The sequence below is a fragment of the Anas platyrhynchos genome, chromosome 3, assembly GCF_047663525.1.
Source record: "Anas platyrhynchos isolate ZD024472 breed Pekin duck chromosome 3, IASCAAS_PekinDuck_T2T, whole genome shotgun sequence".
In the NCBI taxonomy this organism is placed as follows: domain Eukaryota; kingdom Metazoa; phylum Chordata; class Aves; order Anseriformes; family Anatidae; genus Anas; species Anas platyrhynchos.
Window position 1 is genome coordinate 104,942,682 of NC_092589.1, and position 20,461 is coordinate 104,963,142.

General features: G+C 44.0%; 2 protein-coding genes and 1 long non-coding RNA gene across 3 annotated transcripts in view; 2 read left to right on the forward strand and 1 right to left on the reverse strand.

The window, feature by feature from the left end:
• The window catches only part of IAH1 (isoamyl acetate hydrolyzing esterase 1 (putative)), a 19,021-nt gene extending 16,972 nt beyond the window's left edge, over positions 1 to 2,049 (forward strand). The window contains exon 6 of the mRNA XM_027455213.3: positions 338 to 2,049. Coding sequence (XP_027311014.2) covers positions 338 to 364 — 27 coding nt within the window. The 3' untranslated portion in view covers positions 365 to 2,049. The remainder of the gene's footprint in view (positions 1 to 337) is intronic.
• The window catches only part of ADAM17 (ADAM metallopeptidase domain 17), a 27,923-nt gene extending 12,362 nt beyond the window's left edge, over positions 1 to 15,561 (reverse strand). Inside the window, exons 1-7 of the mRNA XM_038177651.2 lie at positions 15,332 to 15,561; positions 7,432 to 7,564; positions 5,808 to 5,941; positions 4,790 to 4,878; positions 2,629 to 2,797; positions 1,867 to 1,997; positions 373 to 462 (exon numbers count right to left, since the gene is read on the reverse strand). Of these exons, the coding sequence (XP_038033579.2) occupies positions 373 to 462; positions 1,867 to 1,997; positions 2,629 to 2,797; positions 4,790 to 4,878; positions 5,808 to 5,941; positions 7,432 to 7,564; positions 15,332 to 15,440 (855 nt within the window). The 5' untranslated portion in view covers positions 15,441 to 15,561. The remainder of the gene's footprint in view (positions 1 to 372; positions 463 to 1,866; positions 1,998 to 2,628; positions 2,798 to 4,789; positions 4,879 to 5,807; positions 5,942 to 7,431; positions 7,565 to 15,331) is intronic.
• LOC106015289 (uncharacterized) lies at positions 15,485 to 20,448 on the forward strand. The gene is made up of 4 exons (XR_002399529.4): positions 15,485 to 15,796; positions 15,873 to 15,929; positions 16,053 to 19,714; positions 20,152 to 20,448. It is a non-coding gene; the product is annotated as an uncharacterized lncRNA (long non-coding RNA).
• Positions 20,449 to 20,461: the final 13 nt, after the last annotated feature.

The following is a 20,461-nucleotide window of genomic DNA, read 5'->3' on the forward strand; positions in this document are numbered from 1 at the left end:
TTCCATCTGTGTTTGCGAGCTAAGCATTAGCCAGAGACAGAAACATTAAGTATATATCTAAAGAATATGTCTGACAGAGACAAAGACTGCTCACATTCAGGAAAGAAGCACCTCTGAATTGAAATTACATATAGAAAGATCCTCCTTGAGAATTCCCATCTAAAAGCTGCAAGGAACTAAGAACAGATATGCTGTGTCAAATCATCAACACCACCAAAAAGAAAAGCACTTTTGGACGCAGTTAATAATGCAAGATTTGGTTATTTTAGCTCTAATCCAGATAAAAAAAATAAAAATCAGAAACCCTGACATTTAAAATATGTTCTTGTGCTTTCAGTTGGAAACCCTCCACACAGCTCAGTGAATACCCACCTGCTCTATCTGGATGCCATAGCCTTTGAAGGCCCCGTTGTCCCAGGAAGTATTTCGGTAGATGTCATCTACTCTGTCTATCAACTCAATCTATGCAGGAAAAAAAAAACAAGTTATTTAGTTCTGAGCTTTTGTGTACGGAAGTTCAAGATGCCCAGAGAAGCTGCAACGTATTTATCTTGAAAACACTCACTTCAAATTAAAATTGAACCTCATAAAACACAACAGACGTATTCACTGATCCAAAACCAACAGCGCTTGGATCCAGAGAGTATTATCAAATATCCCTGAAAATTTTCCGTCGTAAAAAAGCAGCACAAACTTTGCTACTTATCCCTTTCATCTGTGTAGTGGAAGAGATAATGTTAAGAACAGGACATCTTGGGAAACACTCCGTCCATTTAGCAGTTTTCCAAGTTTCTTTGAGGGGAAGGGCAGAGGGAACTGTTTTTACTGCGTTGTTTTAGCGCTACACTTAACTGACCCCAGGGCTTTTTTCCCTCCCCCAGACAGTAAACTATTATTTTTCTCATTATGGTCCAAGTACAAGGTTCCAGAAAGTCTGTCGTCAGTGCTCACAATCAATAGCTCCTTTTTTGAGCTGCTCTCGTCTTCTTAAAAATCACCGTCTCCTAAATATAGACCATCAAAATTGCTCAGAATGAAAAATGACATTCACAGACACTCAGTAATAGCTTGCACTTGTTTTTTCCAATCACCGTCCTGTTTACAGCACACATCAACCCCGAGAACACAACGGTAGGTGAGCCTGAAAGAATCGTATGTCAGATGCTGAGATAATCACATCTCCGAAAACAGATGAATTAAGGCTCTGTTACCTGGGGAATGTAAACAGTTCTGGAGACAGAAAGGTCAAAAAGCCAGCAAAGATGGAACAAAGTGATTAGCATGTCAAAAAACTCCGGCTGAGGAAGAGGCTCTTGAGAAAGAACAGATCTCCAAGCGTGGTTTCACTTGTTTTCATCTCCAGTCCCCAAACCCATACTCTATTTCTGCTATGGGGCTGAAGGCAGGTGTTCTATTTCATAACCCCATTTCCAACCCAACTAGCTGTCCACTGAGCCTATTTCTACTTTTATTGTTCTGGAGACAGAATCCTGGAAGAAGTTAAAGCAGTATACAAGTTGTTTTTGGCTCCCATGTGAACCTTAAATGTGTTTGGACCATTTATACCCAAATTCAAAGTCTGGGAGATTGTAGAAAATGGAAAAAAAAAGTCTTTTTTTTTTTTTATTTTTTAGGGAGAAAATAGGATAGCTGCAAAGGGAAGGGATTTGAAACGTAAGGACTATTTAACTGCAGTATCACTACTACAGAATATTTTAAAGCATGAATTAGCACCTCCCAAGATGAAAAATACACAAGCGTGATGTAAATACATGCTGTAGAAAAGCAGTATAAGCAGTTATAACTACTGAATCACATTTTCTCCCAATTTACTCCAACAAATTGTAACAGGGTGTATTTACTTACCAAATAGTTTATGGTCGTACTCTCTTCCCCCCGGCCCATGTACTTGAAGAAACGATGATCTGCCACTACCAACATCTTGCACGTGTTTTTGGAGCTCTCTGGGACAGCTCTTTTCTTCCGGGAGACGCTTGCTAATGTGAAAGTTTAAATACAAATAAATAAACACTCAGTGAACTGTCTATGGCTACGTCTATTACCCATATTTAAGACCTGAGCATGAGTCTGGATGGGTTTTGGTTGTTTTGTTTTGGAGGGTGTGGGGAGGGCACAACTCTTCAGTTTTGTCTTCATAACAGTCCTCAAACTTGTTCTAAGGAGAGGAACATGTAGTAAGGAAATTGAGTTATTAATAGATTTACCTACAGGGTTTTTATGGTTGTCACCTCAGTCCTAACTCTCTTGCTCCTGTCCCCAGTCATTATCCCCATTCCTGCTGATGCAGTAGAAAATAGAGGACAGAGGGATTCACAGCTCTCAAAAACTCACCATAGCTCAAGCTGGATTCGTGGAGTGGCCACAGATGCCAAACAGCTCCCAGGGCACAGAAGAATTAAGTTGTTTGAACATTCACCTTAAAAAGCCTATCTACACTAGTGACAAGTTCCTTCCTTTCATCATTTTGGGTTTAGCTGGTTTTTCCTCCAGTGATTTTAAAGAGTTAAACTACAAGGGACAACACAAATTATTGCTTAGGTCGTGATCTTACTTGCCTACCCAGACAGAATTCAAGCTCTCCAAGGTTCTGCTCTCCCAGATGCTCACCTTCATTTTGCTTGCTATCTTCCAGTCCTTTTGGCAACAGCTCTTCTTCGTTCAGCTTTAAATAACCACACACTTTGGGGGACTGCAATCGTGAGAAGTCTTTAATATCTTCAGATCTGTAGACCAGCAGTCTTTCATCTTGCTCATTATCTATAAATCTCCACAGTGGCTGACAGCACAAGAGCAGCAGAAATGCAGGTAGTTAGGAACATGGTGAACGTAAAGACTAAGTAAAATATATTTATATATATATACACACAGCCACATCTCCACAGCTTTGTGTGTACACATACACACATAAATTGGACTACAACGATTTAATACCTATAAATAAGTTTAGCAACAGAAGTACAGTCCCAAGGAAGTCAGCTGAATTCAACCATTTATGCTACACGGGCATCCAAAGACCTAAGGATGTCTTAACAGAGCAGCAGCAGCCATCTGATAAAGCCATCAAAGAGAATTTTTTGTTCCCTCCAGAATAAAAGCAATCTGAGGAGGCATCTCGAGCTCCTCTGTTCCCTCCAGTGCAGTTTTAGGACTGGCACAGCTCAGGAGGAGTTATCTGGAACACGCCAGCAAATGTGCTGACTGGAGGCACAAGTTATCTTCTAAGATAAGAGATGATACATAAGTGTGCACCACAACACCACCGGAGCAGACTCTTCAACATTCCTAAGTCACTTACAAGTGAGTGAAAAATCCTCAAAAAAATCAAAGAAAACCTCAAAATCCCAATAAAAGCAAATGATTTCATAGCAATTGCATACAGAACATCGTTTCTTTCTAGTGCCACATCCCTGCTATTATCTCGAAGTAACATCTACAGCACCCCCACCACACGCAGCCCACCCAGAGGCAGTTTTTTGGGCAAGGCCGAGCAGCCCAGACTCCAAGACTCCCCCCTGCAGACTACTTGGCTCTCAGTTTCCCCTGGGCTTTAGGCAGCGCTCTCTGAACTTCAGACAACTATTTCTTTGTGATAGTTAACTATTAATTTCAGTTTGCAGCAATAAGGCCTTGAAACACAAAGTCTGTGCCAGGCCAGCAGCCATGCTCACCTGTGGTGTAGAACTGAGGGCAAATACCCCATATCTCAGGATCAGGCAGGAGGGCATTAGGGATTTATATGGAGGCCCAGCTTTTCCAAACAGTGAGGGCCTTGAAGTAAAGGAAGGCTACAAGGGTGCATCTTTGTCCTTACTGCCTATTGGGAATGTCCTCTGGCACCTACTGACCCTTACCACCACGCAGGCATGATCTCAGGGTGGTTAGGGACCAAAGCTGACCCCGTGTGTTGGGTTTACGTGGCGAGGTTTTTGTTAGCGGGGGGCTGCAAGGGTGGCTTCTGTGAGAAGAACCCACAGGCCACATCAGAAGAATCTGAGGCCACATTATTCTTGGACCACAAACACTAAAACTGCTTTCAATCACAAACAGCTTCTACATGCTCTTGGTGCAAAGCACAAGTAGAGTGGTTTGGGGATTCCAGTCACATTTTTGTACCAGTAGGACCGGGTTTCTCAGGCTTACCTCTAATTCTGAACGTCTTCTGGTTTGGAGACAATTGCAATACCCATATAACACTTAGCCATAATTACTGTTATTGAGCCATTCTAATACAGCTTGTGCCTGGGAATGAACTGCTCTGAACAAGTCATTAGGATAGTCTTTAATTTATTAAATTTTTTTAAACCAATAGTTTAAGACAACACAAATGGGGAAAAAATAAACGAGTGAGCATGGGAAAAAAGGCACATTTTTTAAACAAGGCTCAAAGAATGGGAAAAAATCCAAGACCTAGCAAAGGCAAAACTTCGGAAAGCTCAAACCTCAACTCTGCTCACAAGTCTGCATTGTTTGTTGTTCTGAAGGAAGTGATCACCACTAATTACTAACGTTATCCATCCCTGTTTCGAAAAGGCCGATCTCCTCCCTGATACATCTAAACTATGCAAATGTGACAGAACGGCACTCACTAATAAAAGTCAACACAAAGCCAAATTGGTTTCACATGTTTCTGCCCCCTCCCTGTTCACCACAAAACAACCACCACCACCAAGCCTATATTGAGCTACAGAGGTGTCACTGTGACTAGCTGGAAACACCCACAGGAGAAAGAGCTGATTGTCTGAACGTTGCTGTCAACAGTAAGGCATACCTCAATATTGTATTCTTCTCCATCAGTATTGATCCTTACTGTAAAGTCTTCATCCCCAATATGTGCCACAACCTTGGAATTATGCTCCCCTTTAAAGATTAAAAAAACAAATCAGTTCTATTTGCATGCATTCCTACAAAGACAACAATTTGTTTGTTTTTTATATTTCAAGGCAAATTAACCTCCTCAGTCTCTGGAGAACACTACAGTGAGCAGTTTAAAATAAAAAAGGGAACCAGCACTCTTTCTTCAGCCTTAACTTCCCAATGGTTATAAGCATTAAGTCTTGGATTTAACTGCTAATTTTCAGGTAGCTTGATGGCTCTGAGGATGAATAAAAGGACACAGAATATTCCTGCCAACATAAGCAGCCTGGATCCTACCCCTATCAGCCAGCAATTTCATGGCGTCAGCCTTCATTCCAGTGGAAGAGGCTTTCACCACATCACAAGGGCAACATAAAAATCAAAACAACTTAGCGGAAGTATTAATGGTAGACTAAAGTGGAGCAAGACACCCCTTCCTTCCAGAAAAGAATCCCATTTATCCCATAATAACCCCCAAAGAATCCCATTAAAGTAGTTTAATATAACGATCTGGGCACCGTTGCATTGCCACTACCTGGGTTTTGCATTCTGTGACAAGAAGTATTGAAACCCCAAATTCCAGATGGAATTAAAGCCATCATTATCATCTTCAAAAAATGAAAAATAAAATCACAAGCTGCTGCGTGGGCAAATTTTATCCTCATGCTCTGCCAAACTACATAGAGGAGCCCAATCTTAGGAGCTTGCTGCAACAGATTCAAAACAAAACAAAACAAAACAGCAAAGCAACAACAAAAAAAACATCGACAAAAAAACACCACCAGAAAAAAAGGAGTGGCATGAGAATAAGAATAAATTCTCCTGATTTATCCTAACCATATTTGATGAAATGAATGCACTATACCATTTACTTTGGCCAAGGGCCCAGCTATGTGTTCTCAGCACTGACACACAGCCGAGTCCATACTAACCAACGACGTGTCCAGTGAAAAAGTCTTGCCATTGAACACGGTACTCCTTTTCCTTGCCTTCGCCATCCACAATTAATGCTTGAAATTTTTCTGAAAAGTGTTCAGCAGTTGCAGTTAAGTATAATTTAAAGTGCCTGTAAAAGAATTTACTTTCATTTATTCTTAAGCAAACTATACACAAGAGAGAAACAGAAACAGCTTCCATTTTACTGAAGGCCCCAAAGAGGTTAGAAATCATTAACTGTGATAAGCAAACTACAAAAACATGAGGTATGTAATTCATAACTGTACATTTTTAATACTTTATGTAGGATTTTGAAGTGTTAAAGATGTTAAACAAATCCACAAGACTCATGGTTTGCTCACGATGCACCTTCTCCATATGCATTCAAGCAAAACCAGACACTGCTAACGTATCTGACCTACAGGGAATCAGCCCAGGGAATCTGTTCACTTGTTTTAAGTTAAATCATCTTAAAGCTCTCGTTTTCTAACAGAATATGTTCAGAAACCAGAAGCAGAAATCTGAACTCTGTAGATTTTTATGTGTCCCAAAATCTCAAGGCTATCACAAAGAAGGAGTGGAGACCAACTCAGGGAAGGATCCACGCTGGCTCTTGCCTTCTGTGGTCTGTGGGTCAAAGATTTTTGGTACTTCCCTCTGTAATTATTCTGCAATCAGCACTGGCAGCATTGCAAACTATTTGGTGCAGGGGAACCTCACCATGAAGTCAGAGTGCACGAGGCAGGGCAAGACAGGGACAGCCAGACAACATCTGACCCTGCTAACCTTTTATAATTGCTACTTAAAAATTAACCCCCAGCATTTAGAGACAAAAAAACATAAATACAACTTGCACGACAGCTGCAGTTGTAGGGGATGGTTGGAGGAAGGCTCATGAGAACAAAGTAGACAAAAGATCTCAGTGGAACAAAGCTAACCTACACTTGTTAACACAAAATGTTCTTCTCACCTCCCTTCCCCACTTCAAATTCACAATTTCAGCACTCAGATACCCAAAAGGGACTTGTAAGAGACTGAACAGCATCTCTAAAACTTTGATGCCTGCTTTCTTCACCACACTTCTCCCCATTTCCCGAGTGCTTGTAATTCCTATTTTGTTAAAATAGGAGTGTTTTAATCAAATTCAGGATTTACACACAGTAGGAACGGGATTAAACCTCTGGGTGGGGGGAATATCTCTCAGGGAACATGGCACACACTCTCCCCAAATTGAAGGCAGAGATTTTCAAGAACCAGAGGACAGTCAAACATGACAGCGTTGCCAAGATCAGGTAAAAGCAGAATCCATCCCAGTAGGTGGAAATAACCTACATGAAACTAAACCTAATAAAAAGACCTAAGAACAAAAAAAAAATAAGAAAAAAGCAAGAGAAGTCTTAGATGAATGGCATTTCAACAAACAGAGTGATACAATGGAACCTGACATATTTTTGTGTTTCCTGAGTCTCTCTGAAGTCACTCACACAAGTTCAGTAACTTAAAAAGAACTGGCCAGTCATGGCAGAAAACACAGTAACTATGTCTGAGTTTGGAACTGTGTATTGTTCATCACCAACTGAAGGAAATGTTACGCTATTTCACTGCTGATGATTTAATTACCTTTGCAGGGCTGAGAAACTTAAGAGCCTCTCTACGTGTGTCTCTGGCTGGAGGTCTCTCTTCCTCAGTGAGTGCTGCTGGATGCTGGACTGAGAAAGGATGTCATAGTCTGAGAGCATGGATTCAACCGAGGCTGAAAAAAAAACAGAGAAAACGTTGGAGTTTCAAGATCCTTCAAAAAATGCACACATAAAATGGCAAAATGGAGCCTCCTGTAGCAGGATCACAGTGGGCTCCAATTTTAGGAAAACCACTGCACATTTCTGTAAAGATGCATTTCGTGCAGCCAAGTAGAAATCACAGCATGAAAGAAGACGTGATCAGAGATGGAGAAACAGAAATTATTTCACTCCTTACAGCAGTTTTAGAGCAGCTAAGCCGTCTTTTTCACTGCTATGGCTGTGCAGAGCTCATGTCCTCCCTGGCAAACTCCTGGAAACCAAGCTGGGGAGAACATTTCCCAGTGCTCCGGGATGAACAGCTTCCCTACCTCGCCTGCTGCTCCCCACTAATTTAAAATAGTTTAATTTTTACCAAGTTCACTGCAGGTCAGGGCTGCAGTTATTATTTCTGTCCAACAGCAGCCAGAAAATGGATGGCTGCATAGCTTGATTCATCAGAAACAACCAGGCAGGCACCTCGCAGGGGGCATCTCCATGCTCCCCAGCCCCTTACCATCACATAGACTCCTCTGATTTCCCTTCTATGAACACGAAAACCCCTTCAGAGGCTGGCTTACACCACCCAGCCACATCACCTCACGCGTTTATTGGGTTTGAAAGACACTCATTGCCACCACTTAACCCCAAATCAGAGAATATCGAGGGTGGAAGGCACCTAGAGCCCAAAAGAGCTTCTAGGAACAGGAGCACCACTGAAATCCTGGCCAGCACAAGCACCTCACTTCATATTTCACAAGAAGGTCGGTGGGGAGAACAAACCACCAGCATGTGCCTGCTCGTGTACGCTGCTAGGGGGGAGCTGAACAAAACAAGAAGCTCCTCGCCCCCCTCTCAGCCCTGCACGGGGCCACCCCAGCACAGGCACATCCTCCCCAGCCACCAGCCTGCTGACAGCGGGGCCAGACATCTGCGTTTTGGTGCCCCAGAAGCCACAAGGCAGCAGTTCCCAGGCTGCCCCGGCGCGAGCCGCCGCTCCCCTGCCGCTCAGCAGCACAGGAAGGGCAGCGTGGTTGCAGTTTCCTGATTTCTGTTTACAGCCCTTGCAGGTCGAGAGCACCTGCAGTCGATCGCCGAGCTTTGGGGATTGTATGCAACAGCAAGTTTCCACCACCTCCCTCTGCGGCGTGGGTTTCCATCCTACGTGCCCAGCGCCTTCATCGCCTGCTCGCTGCTTCACTGCGGGGAGAAAATACCTTAATAAAAGAAACAAATATCTGTTTTCTTTGAAAAAGCACGAGGTTTCACACTGCTTTCCGCCCCTGCGTGCAAAGCACAGCCCCAAAACGGGGGAAAGTCAGGCCAAAAAAGCAACGGGCTTTTCCCAAACCACTTTCCTGCAGTTCCTTCCCTTCTGTCCCCTCCTAAATCCCTGCATTCCTCTCTTTTTGGAGGACACCTCAATTTCATCCTGATATCCCCAGTGCTTATTCATTTTTTATTATTATTTTGTGATAGCCAGCCTTCAGCTTATGCTATCTTCTCTCCTGGGGAGAACTCCCCAAAATACCCACTGAAGGCACTCAGAAGCTGGGAAAGAAATTTGGTGACAAAGATGATGATCCCAAATCCACAGCTGGGGATTCCCTTGCTCACAACTCTGAACCCACCTTTTTATTCCACTTCATTTTAAGGCTAGAAGCCCACTACCCCCAGGCTTTGCAATTTCACCCAGGAAAGTATCTTTTTTTGGGCAATTACGTGCCATCATGCATTGCATCAGACTCCTCCACCAGCTCAAGAATGTGCTGGGCAACAGCTCAGCGGGGCTGGAAGCCACCGTGTATTTGCTAAAGAGGAGGAGGCTTCTCTCCAAGTGTTCAGCCACCAATCCAAATACCAATGGCATCTTCCTCCAGCCACCCTGGCTCTCGCACGCGTTCTTCTGAACTGCACTTTTCATTCAAAGGTTAAGCTTTTTGAGAAACATCAAGTTTTAAAGCAGAAGACGCGATTAATATCCTCAAAATCCTCCTCACAGTTATCTGATGATGGAAAATAGCTCTGGTTAAAAACGCAAGATCCAACAGTATTTTAAGATGTTACCTTCGGGAATTAAAAGTGACCACAAGAGGATCAGAGGAGTTTGCAGGACTGATTATGGATATTGCTCCTCCAACCATCCCCAAAGGAATAAAACCAGAAATAAATCTGGTGTGAAAAGGCAGAGGGATGGGAAGTTTGGCCTAGAGAGTAGTCCTGGGACGAGCACAGCGAGCACACTTGGAGGATTTTGCTGCGTGGCTTACATCAGAGATGCCTCCAAGCCAGAAAAAAGGACTCGAGCCTGTGTTTTGTGCCACCTGACTAACTTCCAACGGGTATCAAGCTCTCAAAAGCTGGTCAGCAGCTCACGAATAACTCATCTGATCCAGCTGGGCAGTGACTGAATGGCCGAAGGGCTCCATGGTCTTCGTTAAACCACCCAGTGCTATTCCTCTGTCCACCAAAGCACAGTAACCAAACGGAGCCACCTCAGCTCCAACTCTCAGCCTAATCCAGACCAAAAAACGCAGCCTGGAGCCTTTCCAACCTCAACCACCCGAGCTGGAACAAGGCTCCACGCCTGGTGGCAGAGCTGCCCTTGTGCTTGCGGTGACAGCGGGTCAGGAGGTGATGCTGCCGTGCCTAAACACCTCCAGGAGCCTTCTCTTAGTCACCAGCACGGCGCAGATGAAGCCTCGGGGTACGGTTACATGCTGGGAGGGAAGGCATGCAGCAGCCTCACGGTGTGCTCTGCCTGCAGCTTCAAACTCCTGCACACCCCTGAGGCTCGCAGAGGTGCCCCGTGGGGGATGCCGTGGAAAAGCCAGCGAGCTACAACCCCCCTCTAGCTCATTTCAGGATAAACTTACTCACTTTACACTGCCTCAAAGCGTTTTCCTTTGGTAAAATATCGACAATAAATATCCGTAAGTGTGCAGATTTGATTTAGAAGCCACACAGATCGTTAAACTGCTGTTTCTGGTTATTCTGCATGCAGCTGAACGCCCCTGATGGCTTCCACGTGTTACCTCAACCACCACCAACCCTGGCGTTGTTCTCCTTCACCGAGCACATCTTAACTGGGGACCAGCAAGAAACAGCATTTATTGTTTGACCTGCTTGGTTTAATAACTCCATCTGTCTTACCTGAGAAAGTAGAGAGTACTTTTTGGAGGAGAAAAAATAAAATACTGCTCAAATATTGGCATTACAGAAATAAGGAAGGCCCCTGGACTAACGTCCTCACACTCAAAGTGAAACAAGGGCAACACAGCCGCCCCGTCTTAAACCAGAACAGCATCATGTGATGTGATGCTCCAAAAAAAACACCCCCAAAAAATCCCACTGCTTTCGTATATCCTGCAGACATGGAGAGCCAAGTCACAGGATGTAGCCTTCTCTGGAAAGAGATCATTTGTCTGCCCCTCCCCAAACTGTCTCATTATTAAGTTTAGACACTCCACGCCACAAAATCCTGCTGTTTTCCCCCCAAAAAAGATGAGTTTGACTGGAGCTGATTCTAGGTAGAGCCTAGTTACTGTCTGGGCTGCCTGGGTGAGACCAAGCCGCTTCTCCCTGCCTGGCTGTGTTGCTTCTCCTTTGGGATATGACTTGGCACTCGCTCCTATGGGGCCTTCCAAAATTCACATCGCTAGTACCAAGGGGCAGAGCTTGGCAGCTTCAGCAACAGCCTGAAAGATGAAAAATAAGATCCAGGAATGCAAGGATGCCACGTACTTGTTCAACGCTGCATTAATTGTGGGTCAAAACTGAGGAGGTAGCCGCTATGGGTTCCCCTCTGCAAGATCTGCCTTCTCCTCTCAGCCCCCAGTCCACGAGCAATGTAGGATAAAAATGTGAATTTCAAGGAGAAAAAACACCACCAACAACTAGTGCGTATCAACAGCTGCACAGGAAGACAAGGCCAGATAATGGGAACGGAGATTAGGGCGTGAATCACACCAACACGGGCCAAAAAGTGGACAAGCTGCAGGCTGACCAGCAGCACGGTCACATACCTGCGAGGATGACAGCCAGCAGAACCACTGGGGTTGCAGAAAATCCCCCAAACGAGCAAGCTGGACAGTGGCACATGAATCCTGTAAGATCCCTAAGAAAGGACGGCCCTTGATTGATCTGGGAAAGGGGCAAACTCCTGCAGTTTATTAAGATCTGGTGGGTAAAAGATTGATTAAATCAACCTGTTTATAGCAGATGTTAAATATAAACTTGTATCTCAGATATAAATCTCTACCAACTATTAAATGCATAATTAAATCCCGGTGTAACTTTAAGGTTCAGCTGGGAGAACGCTGCGCTGAGCTGGCTGCGTGTCCCTTCTCAGCCCTTCCAATCTCAGAGCAGAAAGCCATGCTGGAGTTTCTGCACACACAAAAAGTTCCCGAGTAGCAGGAGAGTGAAATTGAGATGAGTTACTGCTGCTGTCAGCCACTGAGGTGAACAGCAGACTGTACTTTTATTACTTAGCCTGTAGTGCTGCCTGGGGAAACCACTGCATCCAGAAATGCCTGCAGTGACTCTGAAATAATCCCACATCACCCTGGGCTGGCACCACACGCTGCAACACCCTGCTGTTTGGCTTCGTGCTCTCGGATTCTCCTCCACGTGCTGTGCTGAGATACACACCCGAACTTCAGCTTCGGGACACAAACTGCTAAGCTGGCTCCATCCAAAATAGCTGTCTAGCTTGAAAGGGTATTAAAATAGGGTAAGAAATGTTACCTGCCCCAGATAGTAACAGCTGCATTTCTTTCAGTTCCCTGCTTAATTTGTTTTTCCCTCTCCTTCGTCCTTGCAGAAAAAGTATGAACTTTCCAAGAGACGAGCAAGTTCTTAACCATAAAATGGCAATCCTTGAAACTTCATTAAACAGACTGCTGGTCAGAAATCTCAATTATTTCAGCCCAGAAAACTCACCCTCTGTGATTAAACAGAACAAATCAGAAGGTATGTTAGAAGGTATCTTAGAAGACTGAGCTGTTTATGAGATTAGGAAGACAGAACTCTAGCAAAAGATGAACGTAAAACCACAGGAAAGGAGGAGAAAATATTTCAAAGCGCAGCTCGTCAAAGACATAAAGCTAATAATGGCAACAGCTTTTATTAAAATGAAAAGAAACAACCCAGATAAATAATCAAAGGGGCCTGTAAAACAACTAGGCTGCAAAGATGACCCCAAGAACGGATGCTAAAGGCCAGTACCAAAGGAATAATTCACCTCTGCATTCACCACAGAGGAGGCTAAGGTTTCCCAAAAGCTTGTCTTGACAGGATGAATCTAAAGAACTGCCTCCAGTTAAAGACTCAAGAAAAGGGGCTTTAGAATAAACCAATAAAATTACCAATAAGTCAACAGAACATGAATGTATTAACTCAAGAGTTATAAAGCACTTTTTCAGATAAAACTGGTCAACTCCTAATGCTGCTCCTGGTGGACTGAAAGGTGTAAGAGCAGCACCAACTTCCAGAAGCCTCCAGGTACCACACAGGGGCTTAATCGTAAATCCACTCACCTGCCCTGCCACACTGGCAATAACAACAGCAAAGTGTGAATTACTTGACTTGTGGCTAAAGAAGACAGTAGGGAACTGTCAGTCTTCCTCTGTATGGAATCAGTGGCTGTTTATTTGCTGTCTGAAAGGATGAAGTGTGTGGATAAGTAACATTATTAATCAAGCATACCCTTATTTTAACAAATTTTAGACAAGCTCCCTCAAAAAATGCTTCTATGGATTTAATTTACTGAAGGAGAGAACAACAAAATCCTTCAAGAAAATCAGGGTGGAGCAAGTGTGAAAAAACCCACAAGAAAAAAAAAATCCTCACTATGTTTGTGACAAGCATTTCAGCATGGTTGAAAAAAAATTATCTTGGAGTGATGATTCAACAGCAAGCAGAGAGGCCAGAAAATTACTCAGAAAGAAAACAAAACCAAAAGCATTCATCACTACACTTCATCACTGTAAATCCACGGTAGCTTTGTATCACGAATACTACCTGCAGTCCGAGTCATGTATCTCAAATAACTAAAAACCCAGCACAAACAGAAGGTGCGCACACAAAGGTAACAAAGACCAATTAAGTCATGAACTTTTTCCTCATACTAAGAATTATTACACAGACCGAGATTTTCCCACTTGAAAGAAGAGCGTGAAGGAAATGAATAATTGTGCTCCACATTCACCACTGTTGGCAACAGAAACCACAGAAACAGACAATGTTCGGAAACAAACGGAAGAAAGGATATTTTCCTCCATGCATTACTTAATAAAACTGACAAACTCTTAGTCCAGGCGTGGTGGTACAGAGGCCAAAAATACAAAAGGCATCAGATAAAGCTCAAGTGGGTCCCTTAGAAGGCACGAAATCTCATGGTCCAAAATGCAAACTCTGCTTGAAGAAATCCCTAGGCCTGCCTGCAGTTGGAGGGATAAGCTGCATTTGTTGTGTTTGTCGCACTTCCTGGAACATCCACTGCTTCCTACCCCTACCTGCTTCCTGCAGTGACTAATTGCTGTGGCCTGCACAGAACAAAAAGTCAGCCTGAGGTGGGGGAGAGTGGGACCAAGGTACAGCCTGCATGACTGACATGATATCTGTCAAAGAGAGAGAAACAAAGAGAGGGGACTTGAAGCAGTCACCGTGGGCAGCACCACCTGGAGACATCACATCTGACGGGGTAACAAGCAACCGCTGCCTCTCACAGACACGTCTGCCAGTTCAGAGAGCCTTTTGCTCACCAGACAGAAGTTTGCAGCTTAAAATAAATGCTCAGGTGCAAAAGTAAGGTTACAGAAGTAAAATAGGAAGGCTATGTTCAGCTTTCTGGAAGTCACATCCAGCCCCAACAGCTTCAGGCTCTCTCTGCAATGGTGACTCTTCAACCAGAGCTACGAAGAGCAGCCTTTTACCTGATCATCCTGCTCTAGCATAACGCAGACTCCTGCAAGGAAAGCTCTTCAGCAGACCACCAGCATGAAGATAACACGGTCATCACCTCCCCAAAGAGGCCGACAGGCCCCAAGCACCACGCATCAGTGACACCTTCAGCTATGGAACAGTGCAGCCAGCAGGAGCAGGGAGGTGATCGTCCCCCTGAGCTCTGCTCTGGTGGGGCTGCACTAAGTGCTGTGGTCAGTTTTGGGATGATACAAGAAGGATGTCAAGGCCCTGGAGTGTGTCCAGAGAAGGGCTACGAAGCTGGTGAAGGGCCTGGAGCACAAGTCCTGTGAGGAGCAGCTGAGGGAGCTGGGGGTGTTTGGGCTGGAGAAGAGGAGGCTCAGGGCAGATCTTGTTGCTCTCTGCAGCTACCTGAAAGGAAGGGGTGGGGAGCTGGGGGTCGGCCTCTGCTCACAGGTAACCAGTGATAGGACTAGAGGGAATGGCCTCAAGTTGCGCCAGGGGAGGTTCAGGTTGGAAACGAGGAGATGTTTCTGTGGCCAGGCGCTGGGATGGGTGACACGGGGAGGCGGTGGCGTCCCCGTCCCTGGGGGTGCTCAGGGGGAGGCTCAGGGAGACCCAGTGCTTGGGGACACGGCGCAGCGGTGACACCGGCGGTCGGAGCAAGCGATCTGGAGCCCCTCTCCGTGCTCAACGCCCCTGCTGGGCACAGCCCCTCACGCTGTGTGCCCGACGGGTCCCGCACCCCCCCCGACCCCGACCCCAACCCCAACCCCGACCCCGACCCCGACCCCGAGGTCCCGCCCGCCCCTTACCGTAGCGCTGCCTCTGCGGAGGGCGCCCCAGCGCCTGCAGCTCGCCCGTTGCCGCCAGCAGCAGCAGCAGCAGGGCAGGGAGCAGCCCCAGGCGCAGCCGGAGCCCCATGGCTCCCCGCCGGGCTCCCCTCGCACCCAGCCCCTCACGGCCCCTTCAGGCCGCGCCGGGTCCCGCCGCCATCCTGGGCTCGCAGCCGGAAGCCCGCGCGGAGCATTGTGGGGCGGGCGGCGCCGCCATCTTAGGGAGCAGGGCGGGGAGAGGGGCCGGGGGGCGGGAGCGCGCTCGCTCCCTCACAAATACCTCATCCCTCCTGCCTTAGGGCTCCTCGGAGATAGTATTAGTGCTTTTTGGTGAACCTGAAGGGCTTTTCTAGTTTTGTGTGCTCCCGAGGGTTGTTTGCAGTGCTCACTACTAGCATGGGTCTGTGGGTTGTATATTTGCAAACAGCAGCTGTGCTAATAAAGGTGCACGAAGGCGGTGTGTGGGTTATGGCTATGCTGTGGTGCACCAGTTAATGCTGCCCTGGCCTTCTATTTTTAGCTGATGCACTTGGCAGAAATGAAGAAAAATATCACCTACCCTGCTTCTTGCCACACTGTACGTTAATTAACCTGAAACACTTACATAACCATGGCATATAATTACTCATTTTTTCACAAGGACAACCATACTGCTTAAAACGAGTGTTTGTCTCATGTTTTTGTTTGTTTTTGTCTCTAGTGATCGGAAGATAATAAACAGCTGGTGAAGCCTCCTGGGAATATGCTTGGAGTTTCCAACAATTTACATCTGTTGATTCCCAAAATCAGGGGTAGCATCTTGCTTGGCAGCTCGCAATGTATACATCCTCCAGAAATTCATCCAGATGACTCTCTGCTCCCTGTGAACTTGCAGTACATGCAACATCCTGCAGTAGGGCGCTCCGCAGTGTAGTCAATGCAGGAAGAATCACTTTCTTTGCTTTCAACCTGACACCTTGTGTCACTTTTCGGCTACTATTCTATGAACTTTTCCAGTTCTAGCATGTGCTGTTTGAGATGGTAGCGTTGAAAATGCATACAGTGTTCACGTTACAAACATACATTGGATTTAGAAAGTGGCATAACTATTCTGTGTGTTCTCAAAGTATTTCCTAAATATTTCTAACGTTTAAGACATTGTTGAATACTGCTAGGCACTGAGCTGCCGTCGTCCTAAATATACCTATTAAATTTCCAAGATTACACTCCTGAAGTGCAGGGGTCCGCTCAGTCATAATTACTCATAATTTTGAACATTTTTCCCCACTTGCGTCACTGAAAATCACTTTATTGCCAGTCACTGAAGGCCCAGTTCAGTTGCCCAGATCTAGGTGTCTAGCTCTACTTCAGGTGACCCAGGGTATCTCACTGAGGCTTCAGAAGGGCGTGGGACTCCATCAGATCCCCTGCAAGAACCATTAAGATGTCTCCCATGTGCAAGGGCGTGAGTGTGGGTAATTGAGCCCTGAGTATTTAAGGTCTTTTTGTAATTCTTCTCAGCCACACCTCTTCTTTTCTTCCATGAACAATGTGGTATGAGGAGGATTTGTCTTTTCATTCTTCACCTCCATATTCAAATTATTTACATATAAGGACACAGATATGAAGGATTATTGGTGACTTACTTTCACTGTGAAAAATTACTTTACTTAGTCTGTTTCCTATCTTGTAACCACATTTTGCTCCATGCAAGGATTTTCTCTTATTCCATGCATGCTAAGTCTCCTTAAGAGCCTTAGGTTAAAAAAAAAAAAAAAAAAAAAGTGTTGAAACTCTTTCAGAAACCTAAGCAAACTGTATCTCTCCCATCTCCCTTATCCAAGCACTTGTTGACATTTTCAGAAAATTCCATACCAAGCTTGAACACAAGATTTCTCTTTACAAAAGCAATGTTGACAAAACCCGTATTGACTTTTCCCTAGAAAAACCCTATGGGTTTTTCCCCTACCTGCTCATGTATGCATTAATTCTAGTTGCTACTAATACCTGTAGTGCAGGTATCAGTTTTTGTATGATGTAACATTTGATACAATCCACTCCTTAGATGCCAAGAAAGTTTTAGGCAAGAAGTTACATCACAGTTAGAATTTCAGTTATTGCATCCTTGAGTTTCTTGGATGAACACTGTCTAGTCTTGCAAGTCTGTTATTGTTCATTTTGTCTACTCTTAATTCAAAAACCTTTTTAAAGTCAACATTTCAGTTTGAAGTGGATTTTTTGAGAAGACCCATGATGAAGTGTTCAGCAGTAGAGCACAAACACAGGAAGTTCTCTTAGGATTTCCACTATGGCCTTATCATCTCTGAGTGCTGCTTTTATACCCAACTCACTGGGTTTCAGAATTTCTAAAAAGTTTCTGGCTTTTTACACTAAGATTATTGAAATTCCCTCAAATCCTCTTTGAAAGGATTTATTGTTGAGTTTTATACCTTTCATAAGTATTTCCTTCAATACGTTACCCACCAAGCTTTTTTTGTTTGTTTTTAGTTCAAATTAAAGGTTGTATTTTGTTTAGTCTTGTGTGAAATATTTTTTCATATTTGTGCTTATTCTTGTTGCTTCCTTCTGTATTTTTAAATATATACTACATCCATAGTATTTATCCTTTTCCTCTGCTTGTATCTTAATTTTAGTGACTTTCCTAATTTTTGACCTCCACTCAGTACAGAGTTGAGATTTCAGCAAGCTGAAATTCCAGCCTGATTGCAAAATCTCCTTTCCTAAGTAGTGACAACGAAACTAGTGTTCGTCATTGTTAGTATTTGGTGAAGGTTATAGCTCGGCATTTTCATTTGCTGTTTTATCAGATGCCATTTAATATTACAGGATCTTTCTGCAACTTTTCAGAGTCAACTTTAGATAGGACTGTTTGGAATAGTTTTATCTGCAAACTGTTTATGCCTATTTTCAGATCATTTATGGAGCACAGTACAGATCCATTTTTTTTATTGATGGGTAGAATTTCTTATCTTTTACTAATTTGTAGCTTGTCTAGGCAAGATACAGAAAACCAGGTAAAAGCTTTCTTTTTCTGTTATCAGTTTGTTTTCCTACTCAATATGTTTCTTTCTTCCATTTATTTATCTCACAAGGACACCCTAACATTACAAGTTGTTTGATTGTAAATATTTTTAGGGTTATGGATTGTCTGCGATCTGTATTTTGATGAAGTCTAGCACAAAGCAGTTGTGTGGATTACATTAAGATATTCAAACACTATAATAATAAAATATAAGTAGTCATTGAGAAAAGTGTAATTGATTTGGCATTATTGTTTATCCCATGTTAATAAGAATCACTTATTTTCTATTGGTAGGGTAGTTTGATTGCATATCTGGGTGCAATTTATTATTATTTTCATTTATACAAACATCATCTTGCGTCCAGTACAAGAGCAGTCTGGGACCTTTCCCCATTAGGGAATTTGAATTGTTCTTCATGTATTTAAGGTCTACACAAGGAAATGATAAATACCCAAGGATGTGATCAGAAATGAACGGGAGACAATATTTAACGTGTTTTGGTGCGGAATAGCAAAAATGCAGTACACTGACTTACAGAAGACACAAATTTAATATAAAATGTCTTTTCCTCTGTTAGCATTACAAGCTAGAGAAGTGCAGAGACAGCTAACAGGACAGCTGACCCTGCTCAGAAGAAGTTTTAGGATTAAGTATTTAGTGAAAGTCATTATCCCACCAACTAGGGCGATTCCTAAAATATACAATTGGACAATTTGGTTAGAAAGGAAGCTAGATTTTGCGTCAGGCCCTGGAGGACGATTAAGGATTACCTTTGTTTTTTTGAATGTTTGAATAGTAAATGATGCCCCAAAGGCAAAAGGCCTGATCTTGGTTCTGAGCTAACGAGATAAGCAGAACCCAACCCCACCCATGCGCCAGACCGTGGGCTGCGTAAAGCTGCATCTTTTCCCATGGGAATCACTGGAACCCTGGCTGTGTGCGGCTTTTGAATCTAAATTGGGCAAAGTCCTGGGAAGTGTGGTGTCTTATAAGGAGTGTGCTTCCTCTGGGAGGAGGGTGGAATGAGTGATTTCGTAAGTATCCTCTACTACGACTTTCAATATCTACAAAAGAAAGTCTTTAAAAGCTCTTGGGAGATTCTGAAAGCAAAATAATCTCCCCTACCCCCAAAAAACCAACCAACCAAACAAACAAACAAAAAAAAACAAGCAAACAAATAACAGTAACAAAACCAGCAAACCATCGGTCGTGTTTGTGTGACGCAAAGAGGGCTTTGTGTTTATTTAATACACAGGAAAATTGGACCTGATGACAAGAACAGACCCACAAGAGTTAACAGACTCCAGAAGACTGGGATACTCACATCTTTATGGCCGAGGTTAGGTTATTTCCCTCGTGCTGATCGAGATGGTTCTGATAAATGAGATCTGGACTCTTGTGGCATGCCAATTCTGTACTGCACATGAAAAAAATGTAGGAGTTTCTGTAGAATCCCTCTCTTCTCCTTTTCCTTCTTGGTTCCCCTCTCCTCTTCTACAGTTGTCTCTCAGCAAGTTGTCTGATAGTCTCCTTTCTTTTATCTCCACAGATATTTTTTCCCCATACACCCTTTCATTCCTCCAAAGGCCTGACCCTCCCTTAGTGCTGTGAGGCCTGGTGTCACTGCCTAACCACGCATTACAGCCTTCCACAGGAGCGGCCCAGCACTTCACAGCATTAATAGTCTTTCCCCACTAGTTCCCCTACCTACTCAGCAAGACAGACACTTGGCTTTAACTCTTGAAATTAACATATTCAATTATTTTCTGGCTACAGGGATCTTTTGTGGTCTTCTACGGTCTTCCAAGACTCCACTAATAACTGCAGCCTGCCGACCCTACCTGCTGTGCTGCTTGGGAGATTTGCTATTGCTGCAATCTAAAGGAAAACAGAAGGGCCAACCTGGGAGCTTTTTTTCAAGAGAGAAACAACCTGAATTTGTTCTTCATAATTGTGAGTGTGTGTTCCCCATAATTATAATCACACATAATGCTTTTTTTTCCCCGGAGCATATCGAAGTTAATCTTCCAAGGGAGGGAATGCGCTCTTGTGAAATTACTTCCTGTTACAGGCTTTTTAAAACCCA